The following is a 12,133-nucleotide window of genomic DNA, read 5'->3' as shown; positions in this document are numbered from 1 at the left end:
CTGGGCTTCTCCATTGTCCTCCAGTGGCACATTCAGCACGTCCAGCAAGCTGATGAACACCGTGTTCATCGATGATTATTTAAAAGCCACATTCCTAGGGACAAATCTGCTCGGCTCCACCAGCTTATTTATTATTTATAAACAATTAAAGGGCATGGTTCAAATGAATTCAGGCATCTGGGAAAGCCATTATTCATGTACAGATCAACTTAAGCATTTGTCATTGTCCCTGGCAACTTAACGTACTTCTGTGCTATGGGACCTCAAATTATATTAAAACAGGGTAGATATTTAAAAGTCTTCTGTTCAGTTTAATGGTTGGCCTCATTTAAAATTAGCCCTCACTTCTCTTTAATATATTGAAATAGGAAAGGAGGGAAATTTCTTTTTTAGAACCTATTGCATTCTAAGGATGAATGCAAATTATCCTACTATGATTCTTAATGACCCACTATTAACATAGTAGGAAACCCAGTGCATTAATGCAATACCTCTTTTCACATCATTACTCCTAATGGAACTGTTACCAGGATAATAGCTTGACCTTTAGCTATAGATTCAGATAGCAAAAATATATTCTGCTTACCCCATACCTCTGTTCACATAGCATATTGACTGTTTTCACATCAATGTAATGACAATCTTTTGGCCTTGTTCTGAGGCTGCATCGTGATTGTTAATGGAGGGAATAGAATTCCATCTTCAATAGCTAGATTCTAGTTAAAAGTCTCTTTTGAGTGTGGATGTCATCCATGAACTGGAATGTCAATAAAGTGCCTAGGGGAAGTAATTTTTCTGTTTTCATTTTGTTTTTGTTTTTGTTTTTTTTTGCTGCCCCTGGGGTTTGAACTCAGGGCTTGGGCTCTGTCCCTGAGCCTTTCTCTACTCAAGGCTAGCACTCCATCATTTGAGCCACAACACCATTTCCAGCTTTTTCTGTTTATGTGGTACTGAGGAATTGAACCCAGGGCTTCGTGCATGCCAGGCAAGCACTCTACCACCAGTCCACATTCCCAGCCCATGAGGTAGTTATTTGTATAGGTATTTTGCTAGCTGTGCCTTCAAGGATATTACTCAGTCATATGCTCAGAAGACAGTGTTGTGTTTTGTTTTTCTGGCTCATTTCTATTGAAACCAGATTAATTTTAACTGAAAAGAGAAAAAAATAGGCAAAGACTGTTACTGTGTGTGAGTGTGTGACAGAATACTTGAGCTCAAGGTTAAATTGTAAAAATGTGAAGATTTAAAAGATCTGAAGCCTTTCGTGGAATGGGAGGACACACTTCACAGCCTCCCCTTTGGATGGCCTAAATTTGGCTGTGGACACACACACAGCTGGATCCCAGCACAGCCCAAGTCTACTTGGGTATTTCAGAACCCCTGCTTTCTGATGTGTGATCATTTGAACACCAGCATTTCATAATCGAAGAGAGGATGCTCTGGCAATTAGTTGTATAAATATGTGCGACAAACAGGAATGTTTACTTTCTAAGACAACACGTTCAGTCATTTTTGTAATACATACTTCACATAATTGAATATCTTCTTTATTTATTAAAAGCAGAACTTAAAGAACCTTTTGAAAATTCTCCTGTTAGGAAATGTTATTGTGGTTTTGAGTGTCAATAAAACCTTGTTTCTTTAAATGTGGTCTGTTAATGAAGACACTTTCTGCTAATTCAGATGGGCTTGTTTAGTCCCAATTAGTCTAAATTTTGAGCTCCTACGTTTGTTTCCACTAGAAACAACCCTGGGAAATAGCTTTGTTTATTCATCACCTGTCTCTTTAGTTTCTAGGCACTGGATACCAGGTACTTTGAGGGAGACAGGAGAGCCTGGTGCAGGTGATTTAAAAGTAAACCTATACTCCAAGGAGATATGGTAGAGCCTTGGTATGTGTGTGCATATGGCTTCAAGGAGACTGCCATTGAGGACAAACCGCACATGTTCAGGATACAGAGCCTTCAGCCTTGTTCTGGAGATGCGCCATTCATTTTTCCTATAATGTTACTCAACTTCCACTAACATTCCCTCTTTCAGTTGAGCACATTATGTGTGCTTTGGGGCCTGAGAGGGTTGCCATCATTTTTACCTTGCTGTTTGGGTATCACTGGCTTTTGAGGAGGCATATTTTCACAAAATTCAAGGCAAGGAGACAGCAGAATGACACAATGATCGAACCCCAGCTGGTGATAACCACAGAACTGCACAGCCGGTGTGCTGGAATTTCCAACTCTTTGCTGTGGAAGTTTTCCTTTTACTTTTGTTTTTAGAACCACATGTGGTCAGAATTACAGATAGTAAATCTGCAAACAAGATGAGCGTGCTGTATCTCTTTAGCATCTCTCTCAGAGGGAACACTCCTTGCTTTCCTGGGCCCCATGTTACCTCCAGTGGGGAACTTGATTGGTAATTTTCTCACTCCTTCACCCTGCTTGCTAACCACACCCCTCCTCTACTCAGGCGAGGCTGTGATGGACTCTTTCCACCAAAGCTCTTCTCAGAGTGTATGTCTGCATCTGTCTCCCCATGCTCCATATGAAGTTGTCTGACTCCCTGGCCACAGGGTTTCAGGATGGCATCTATGGTGCCTTTTTCCTCTTCTGCCTTGCTACCCCCGCCAAGGGCCACATCTTTGCATCCTCCCACAGAGCTCTGCTTTGTCACTGGTATTCCATACCTTGCTGTGTCCATGAGACTGTTAGTCTAGATGTCTCCTGCCCTCTCCAAGGCAAAAGACATCTCTGCTCATCCACTGCTCCCTCCCATTCCTGATCTCATGATAACTTGAAGATGTTGAGGCTTTTTTTAGTCTTACTTCCTCCCTAGATTCAAGAGAGAGGAGGAGGGGCTGAGGATATGGCCTAGTGGCAAGAGTGCCTGCCTCATATACAAGAGGCCCTGGGTTCGATTCCCCAGCACCACATATACAGAAAATGGCCAGAAGTGGTGCTGTGGCTCAAGTGGTAGAGTGCTAGCTTTGAGCAAAAAGAAGCCAGGGACAGTGCTCAGGCCCTGAGTCCAAGCCCAGGACTGACCAAAAAAAAAAAAAAAAGAGAGGAGGAAAGAGTAGAAAGGTGAGATAATTCACTTAAGTGAATTATGTGCTTAAGTGTATTATAACCCTATTCGTTGTTTGAACGTACTTTGTTGTTATTATGGAGATGATGTAGAGGGATTAAGTTACATGAGTCAAGTAATGAGTACATTTCTTTTCACACCATGTCTTCTGTTTCCTCTCTCAATCCCTCCCTCCTCTCTCCGCCCATGAGTTGTATAGTTCACTTTCATCCGTGTCCAGTGAGCTGCTGCACTTTTTCATCCTTTTCCCCTTGAGTGCTATACCCTCCCCTGCACCCTCTAAAAGATACACATGTGAAAATATCATACATACACAAAAGACAACAGAATCATCAAAAAAATTAAAATTTTTAAAAAGTTTCAAAATCTTGGCGCGTGCACACGCGCACAAGTGTGTGTGAGTGTGTGTGTGTGTGTGTGCTATTAAGAGGCACATAGGCATTGAACCTTTGTTTCCCTGGTAAGAGTATCTTCTATTGATAACCCTGTTCTTTCACTAAACTTGCCCAGCAACCCTGGGCCGGCCCTAGCAATCAATATCCTAGCTAGTAACAAGATACTGAGGAAGAGGACAGCCTGCTGGTGAGCAGCTATAGCCACCCTAGCCACTGCTGGGGGCCCTTCCTGTTTGTCCCCAGTCTGCTGCTTTCCCAGTCTTCCCAGACACCGTTCCAGACATTCACACAGGCTACCTGGTCCATAGTGCCTCACCATTAAGTTCCCTGAGTCTTGACAGCGCGTGAAGCTGTTGGTTCCACCTCCTTTTAGAACCACTTTCTGCTCTTAATGATCGTTTCTGGGCCCCCTTGGTTTTGCATTCAGTCACTCCAACTTCTTCCTGGACTTCTCTGCCCTCCAACATAAAAACGTGTTCTCCAGGGCCCTGTGCTCAGCCCAGGGCATTGGTTTGTTCATTCATGTGTTCGTTTGTTTTACCTGTAAGTTTTCTGGTTCGTAGGGTTTTCCCCCATGTTCTAACTACTACATATGCAATTGGCCCATGGTGTCAGCAGGTCTTACATCCACAGACTCAACTGGCCAGAGACTGAAAACATTGGGGGAAAACCACAGACCATTTTTTAAAAATGCCACATACCATACAATTTGTGATCTGGGAGTTTAGCTCAGGGGAAAAAACATGTGCTTAGCAGGCCAAAGGCTCTGGATTCAATCAGCAGTACCCCCAAAAAATCTGTACTAGCATGCACAAACTTTTTCTTATTTCCTACATAATACAGTAAGTTACATAGTACTTACATTGATTGTATCAGATATTATAAGCAGTCTACATTTGATTTAAAATGTATGGAAGGTGTTTGGTATAAGTGAACTGAACACCTCATGGGGGGAAAGGGAAAGGGGGAGTGGGGAGGGGGGCATGAGGGACGAGGTAACAAACAGTACAAGTAATGTATCCAATGCCTAACGTATGAAACTGTAACCTCTCTGTACATCAGTTTGATAATAAAAATTTGAAGAATAAAATAAAATGTATGGAAGGATATAGGCTATATGCAAAGACTGCACCATTTTATGTGAGATACTTGAGCATCTCAAGGTTTTGTGTATTGGTCTGGGAATGGTGGGACAGACTTGAACTCAGGGCCTAGAAACTGTTCTAAGCTTTTTTGCTTAAAGCTAGCACTCTACCCCTTGAGCCACTGCTCCACTTCAGCTTTTTTGGTGGTTAATTGGAGATAAGAATCTCATGGGCTTTCCTGCATGGACTGGTTTCAAACCATAAGCCTCAGATCTTGGCCTCCTGAGTAGCTGGGACTCAGGCATGAGCCACAGTCCCCTGCCCAGCTAAGGACTTCCATGTCCTCCAAGGTCCCGGAACCAGTCCTCATTGATGCTGAGACACAGCTGTGTGTGTCCCCAGCCTGGCCCCTTTCCCTTGAACTTCCCTACATCTCTGCTAGCCTTACTCATGTGAGTATCCTATAAACACTCACATCAGACCCACCACGTCCCACTTTTCACCCCATAGACCTTCTCTTTCTTCAATATTTCCAGTATCGCTTTTCTGTCCTATCTCAGGCAAATGTAGTAGCTTCCTGAAAAGATCCCCTGCTTCTACCCTGCTCTCCCCCAAATTGCCCCTCCCCTGGGCTCTCTCTAGCTCTTCCTGCACAGTTAGGTTGCTTACATTTGAGATCGTGCATGTGAATGGCTTTTGGTTTCCTTTCCAGTTGTTTCCTTGGGATCTATTTCTAGGAGTAATGGCACTGCTTGTGTCTCTTGTGATGTCTTACACTTCTTTCCCAAGTGGATTTTTGCCCATTGATTCCATCAGTAATATTTAAACGTACCAGGTTATCACAATTTTGTCAGTACCAAATATAAGCTTTTTAACATTATATGTCTAGTTAGCAAATAGAAAGTATTTTTTTCTGTTCTTTAATTTACATATTTATTGGACATTTCCCCTACCCTAATATTTTATACTGCAGACATGATCTGTTCATTTACTACACGGACTTTTGAATATGCTCTTTTATAAATATTGAATGTTCTTGATCATATTTAGTGCGGCCAGCTTTTGTTATTCCACTCAAATGTTTCTTTCCTGGTCAATTTTTCTATAGTTAGATCTGTCAATGTTTTCCTTTGTTATTTCTTTTTTTTTAAGGAATCCCTCTAAAACATTAAAATTACCAATATTTTAAATACCATGAAGGCAGCATAACGTGACTGCAGACTAGCTGTTGACCTCATGGAGAGCAAATTGAAACGGGGGATTTTGAAGTGCTCCTCGGCAGAGTCTGAGGCAGAAATGTCAACCCCAGCGCCTTGTGCACTCTGCTTCCCTGAGGTCATTGTCCTGCCTACCTTTTGTCCTGCCCTATGAGTCTCCAGGGTTTTCTTTGTGCTGAAATAGGGTATGTCTTTCCTTGGAGATAGTACAGCAGGCAAGGAGCTGACTCAAAGCAGAACTGGTATTTCTATATCAGAATGTGTCATTGGAATTCCACTAGGACATACTACATGGCTACTTATGTAGAGTACTGATTGAGTTCATGGGAGTCACCATGAGATCATCCTTATGCACAGTGTTGCATGTGATTTTTGAGCTGACAACAGATGAAGTCTTCTAGTGCTGAGCTTTGTCATAGGGTGGGGCTGGTGAATGCATGGGAAGCATTTCCTTCTTCATCTCCCAGATGCATACACACAAGATAGAGATGAGTGAAGGAGAAGTTTGCGTACAACCTTAGTACTTCTTAGTTTTGCCAATTTTATTTGGAAGCATGATCCATCATATGTAGCCAGGGCCCATCTGGTCACCAGCTTTACCCAAAGTAATATACTACAGATAAGAGAAGACGTGGTCTACAGAACCGATCTCCTTTAGAAGTTCATCTTTGGGAACAAGGATAGAATTCAATGACAGAGCACATATTTAGTGCATACCTAATTCTTGATCTGGATCCCCACTAACACAAGGGAAAGGAAAGGAAAGAAAAAGGAAGGAAAGAGAAAGAGAAAGGACTTGTTTTCTACTTGGACTATATTCCTAGTTCAGACTTGCACATTTTATCTGTTTAAATATTCAATAATATTTCACATTTTCTTACAGTTTTCACTGAAAAATACTGTACTGCTAACCATGTGGATAAACTTCCTGGCCCAAGAGACTGGGTACAAATTCTACAGGATCAAATTAAACTTGCCAGAAGAAGGTTAAAAAGAGGCTCAGGTAGGAATAAGCTTGGGGTTTTTTTTTTTTAAGTAATTGGAGAAATACTTTATTGAATTCTTCAATTTAATAAAGCATAATACTTTTCTCTAAGATACTGTGGTATCATTTGTCATTTGAAGGAGTCACTCTATATAATGTGCTCTGTGACTCTCTTAAAGTCATGCTCAAGAGAATTTTGAAACTCACCTTAAGATTAAATAGTAAAAATTCTGTCACGGGGCTGGGGATATAGCCTAGTGGCAAGAGTGCCTGCCTCGGATACACGAGGCCCTAGGTTCGATTCCCCAGCACCACATATACAGAAAACGGCCAGAAGTGGCGCAGTGGCTCAAGTGGCAGAGTGCTAGCCTTGAGCGGGAAGAAGCCAGGGACAGTGCTCAGGCCCTGAGTCCAAGGCCCAGGACTGGCCAAAAAAAAAAAAAAAAAAAAAAAAAAATTCTGTCAGGCCATTTGTTTTAAAAAGCACACACCAAAATGGATGGCTGATCTCATTTGTGGTCTAACATTTAAAACTGGGTCCCTCTTTTGTGGTTTGTTTCTGTGCATTGATTTTTGTTTAAATTTGCATGACATTTTAAAGATCCTAGTTACTTAAGGTGGTGTGTATGTATGTATGTGTGTGAGTTTTTAAAAATCTATGACAGTTCATGTATTATTCTTCCAGGATAGTGAGCACCAGTTGGGTTGTGATTAAATTTGGTCATTTGAAATCTCAGCAGGCCAATTTACCAGTGAGGGAGCATTTTGAGGGTGATTTTTTTCCCCTTCCAACAAGAAAATCTCTAAGGGGGCCACAGATCTCTAGGTATTTTTTTAATCCCACGTAAATTGGTACATCTATCATGAAAAACAGTATTCATTTGGAATTTTCTGAAAATTAAAAATGGAACTTCCATATGATCTAGCAAACCACTACCAGGCATAAATCCAAAATCAATGAGTATGTTGATAAGATTTCTACATTCCTGCAATCACTGAGACATTTTACTTTTTTGTGTGCCGGACCTGGGGCTTGAACTCAGGTCATGAGTACTGTCCTTGAGCTTCTGTGCTCAAGGTTAGCACTCTACCACTTGAGCCACAGCTTCACCTCTGGCTTTTCTTGTGTGTGCTTAATTGAAGTCTCACAGGCTTGCCTGCCCCAGCTGGCTTCAAACTGTGATCCTCAGATCTCATCCTCCTGAGTAGCTTGGATTATAGGCATGAGCTGGATGGCCCAGCTCACTGAGTCAGTTTTCCAAGGAGCTAAGATAGAGAATAAACTAAGTGCCCAGCAGTAGATCACTGGATAAAGAAAAGCATGTATCTATATACAGTGGAATACTTTTTTAGCCATAAACAAGAAGGAAATCCTGTCATTTACATCAACATGGGAGGACAGGAGGGGGGGGTGTTATATAAGTGAGGTACATAGACACAGAAATGTAAACACCACATGATCCCACTGTAGAATCTAAAGAAATAGAATGCATAGAGAAGAGAGTAAACTGGGAGCTCCAAGGGGGGGCAAGGGGAATTGGGGACAGGTGCTGAAGAATATAAAATTACACTGAGACAAAAGGAATAAATTCAGATCTACTGTGTGGGGTTGACCAGGAGCACTGATTCTTAATGTACTTGAAACTTCAGAGAGCATATCTTAAATGTTTTCCTCACAGGGTTTGTGGCGCAATGCGTCTGTTGACTAGTTCACTAAGCCATTCTATAGTGCCTGCATGGTTCTAAACATCATGTTGTCTATCATAAATATATACAAACTCATTTGTTAGATGACAAGTAAAATAAAATGGAAAGAATTGAGATCAAACCTTATGACACCTGGCCCTCAGGAGCTGGAATATGAGACGAGTTGGAGGTAGATTTTGGGTGACGAGATGTTGCACGTTTTGGATATAGTGGAAGCATGTAAGAACACACCTGCAAAACTGTGTGAGATCATGTCTCTGAGTCCATTTTGTGCTGCTATAGCAGAATAGCACAGACTGGGTAATTAATTACTAGTGACCAACCAGTTCTGGCTCACAGCTCTGGTCCAACATTGAGGGACTGTAGCTGGCAGAGGGCCTAAGAGCTGTATCATCCCGTGGCTGAAGAGCAAAGAGAAGATTAGGGAGAAAGGGAGATTGGCCTCTCCCTTTTCTAAGGGTGAACCCCCTCCTGTAATATGAATATCCATCTGTTCAGGAGGACAGAGCCCTTGTGGCCTGATCTCCTCCCAGCACTGTTGTAACACAGGAAATTTGGGAGAAACATTCAGATTCTAGCTAAACAAATGCTTATCAGGGAAAATGTTCTCAGTCAGACCCTGCCCTCCTCATCAGCCTCAAGTCCGCCAGCCAGCCACACCAGCCTTCTCCCCATCCCTGAAATGAGCTGGTTTCTGCCCTCTTGGCCTCTCTGTACCAGGAAAATGCCTCCATCTTTCCTAAACATCGCAGAGGTTTCGTTCTCCCAAATCTTCATTGGAAGCCCAGCGACTTCGACCTTTTACCACCTGCGGTTCATCTTTGCTTCCTTTGCTGGGCTGCTTAAAGGCTGCTGAGCCACGATCATGTCCCCAGTGACACACAGGGACACACACATGAAACATGGCTGACTCAAGAAGTATTTGCTGAGTGAATCAGTGCAACTCATAACTCCAGAAGGAAGAGACCGTGGTCCACTGCAAAGAGATCTTGTTAGCTTCATCAGAATCACCTGAAAGCCTTGTCACTTCCTTGTGGTCCAGGTGCTCATCCACTGCCTACTTCCAGGACCTGTGAGTGGAAATGTCCTGAGCTCTGGAATCAGGAACAAAGTCTGGCTGGACCCCTGTGACTCGGACCTGTGACTCAGGAGGCTGAGATAGGAGAATTGAGATCTCAAACCAGCCTGGGAAGGCAAATCCTGAAGAGTTTTTCTCTCGAATCTCTAAGCAGCTGGAAGTGAATGCATGGCTCAAGTGGTAGAGCTCCAGCCATGAGTGGAAAAGGGGAGAATGTGAGGCCCTGGGTTTAAGCCCAGCATTGTGGCCACTCCTTAGCCTTACCATTTCCTCCTCAGCCCTTCCTCACATTGCTTTTTCTGCCTCTTCTAAGCACTGCCATACGCCCTTGCCAAGTTCTTCTCTTTTCCCATCCTCCCTCAAAAGTGCAGAGTCTCATCCCCCGAGTCCTGGCCTCACCCAGGGCAGACTCTGGAAAATACCTGACAAGACTCACCTGCCAGCAGGACTCCTTCACTTGGGTACCTAAAGGGTGCCTGCTTCGGCCTTGCGTTACATCACAAAGCCCCCTTTTATTATGAGTTACATCACAAAGTCCCCCAGCCCCCTAGTTCCTGGAATGGTCAAGTTGGCAATAAAAAGAAACTATCTTCCATGGTTGAGAGACTGCCACTGATGAGGATGTCAGAGCTACGTCATCCTGGGGCGGAAGTGCAGAGAAGATGGGGGGTGGGGAGGAAGATGAAGGTCAGGTGGGCTGCCACCACCCCACCCAGCATGGGTCCCTTCTTCAGCCCTGGTGTGGCTGTGTAGCCCCTCAGTTTTTACAGCCTAAGTCACATTTCAGGCATTATTAACTTGAGGGGCACCCATGACGGTAAGCATAAACCGGCTCTTGTTGCCTAGATGCTGCCTTGATAATCTTGACTGATGAGTGCGCAAGAATTTCCATTTACCTATTGATCAGCAGGAGGAAATTGTTGATTCCCCCCAAATGAAGAAACATGAAATACGATATTCAGGTTTGGGAGAAAGCTACAGTGTGTTACAATGAAGAGAACGAAGTCTACCATTGGCAGACCCAAAGGTCAATGTAGCCGAGACCCAGCTACCCCACTACCATTGGTCTGCCCACTACTTGATTTTTTTTTTTTTTTGGTGTGTGAGTGTGTGTGGTATTGTTGGGTTTTTTTTTGGCCAGTCCTGGGTCTTGAACTCAGGGCCTGAGTACTATCCCTGGCTTCTCTTTGCTCAAGGCTAGCACTCTACCACTTGAGCCACAGCGCCATCTCTGGCTGTTTTCTATATATGTGGTACTGAGAATCGAACCCAGGCCTTCTTGTATACAATGCAAGCACTCTTACCACTAGGCCATATTCCCAGCCCTGCCCACTACTTGATAACAACGGTGCCGCCAACTCTGAGCCAGCCTGGGGCAGGCCAGCCAATCCCTGGGTGTGCGGCTGCCTCCCTGGGGCTGGTGGGTGCAGATGGGGTCGTGTGAGAAACACCCAGTTTCCCTAAGAGCACCAAGGAAGGACGTGCATGAGCCCAAAGTGTTGGTGTTCCTAATTGGAGGGCATGCGCCTCGCCAAGGAGAGTGACTAAAAGTCTGTTTCTAAGGACCTGAAAATGTTCAGAGAAACCCGGAAGGTCAAAGTCATGAAAAGAAAGGAGATATTAGAGAAGGCTGTTCCCAAGGACAGGAAGGCAGCTTTGCTTTTCTAGAATGCTTTAGTGGGAATGAAAATAGCACGGAAAAAAAGAAGCACAGGTAGGCTGGCCAGTTTATTCTTTTGGTCCCTTTGTCTCAGCTACCAGTGTTATGTATAATGTAAACCTTTTTGTTTGTTTTTTGTTTTGTTGGTCCTGCGGCTTGAACTTGGGGCTTGGGTGCTGTCCCCTGAGCCTCTTTGTGTTCAAGGCTAGCATTCTGTCACTTGAGCCATAACGCCACTTCCAACAAACATTTTTTTCTTCTCTTGTTGGGTGCTAAGACCAATGATAAGTTGTAGGCCTGTCTTCCTTTCTCCTCTTCCTCTCAGCCAGCTCATCTGCACATAGTAGGGGTGTATCTCCAAATTCCCTTCCTCCTCCCCACAGATTTGGCTGTGAACTCTGTGTGTGTGTGTGTGTGTGTGTGTGTGTGTGTGTGTGTTGATGCTGGGGCTTGACCTTAGGGCCTGGCTGCTATCCTTGGAATTCTTTTTCTCAAGGCTAGCACTCTACCTCTTGAGCCACGGTGCCGCTTCTGGCTTTTTCTGAGTAATTTATTAGAGATAAGAGCCTTGTGGACTTTTTTAGGATTCTTTTTCTCTAGGCTAGAGTTCTACCACTTGAGCCACAGTGCCACTTCTGGCTTTTTTTGAGTAGTTTATGACAGATAAGAGTCTCACAGACTTTCCTGCCTGGACTGGCTTTGAACTGTGATCCTCAGGTCTCAGCTTCCTGAGTAGCTTGGATTTCATCTGTGAGCCACCAGCTCCCGACTGTGAACATATCTTGGCAATCACAGCATTTCTGTTAAGAATCACATTTTTTTTTTTTTTTTGGCCAGTCCTGGGCCTTGTCCCTGGCTTCTTTTTGCTCAAAGCTAGCACTCTGCCACTTGAGCCACAGCGCCACTTCTGGCTGTTCTCTGTATC

The 12,133-nt window shown here is 43.7% G+C and overlaps 1 protein-coding gene across 5 annotated transcripts in view; it reads left to right on the top strand.

Moving 5' to 3' along the window:
• Window positions 1–12,133, top strand: part of Bend7 (BEN domain containing 7) — a 75,205-nt gene that overhangs the window by 56,661 nt on the left and 6,411 nt on the right. For all 5 annotated transcript variants that reach the window (XM_048367385.1, XM_048367384.1, XM_048367386.1 and 2 more), the window contains one exon: window positions 6,662–6,781. In XM_048367385.1, coding sequence (XP_048223342.1) covers window positions 6,662–6,781 — 120 coding nt within the window. The remainder of the gene's footprint in view (window positions 1–6,661; window positions 6,782–12,133) is intronic.

This window comes from Perognathus longimembris, chromosome 18 (assembly GCF_023159225.1).
Source record: "Perognathus longimembris pacificus isolate PPM17 chromosome 18, ASM2315922v1, whole genome shotgun sequence".
In the NCBI taxonomy this organism is placed as follows: domain Eukaryota; kingdom Metazoa; phylum Chordata; class Mammalia; order Rodentia; family Heteromyidae; genus Perognathus; species Perognathus longimembris.
This window is presented reverse-complemented; position numbering and strand designations above follow the sequence as displayed.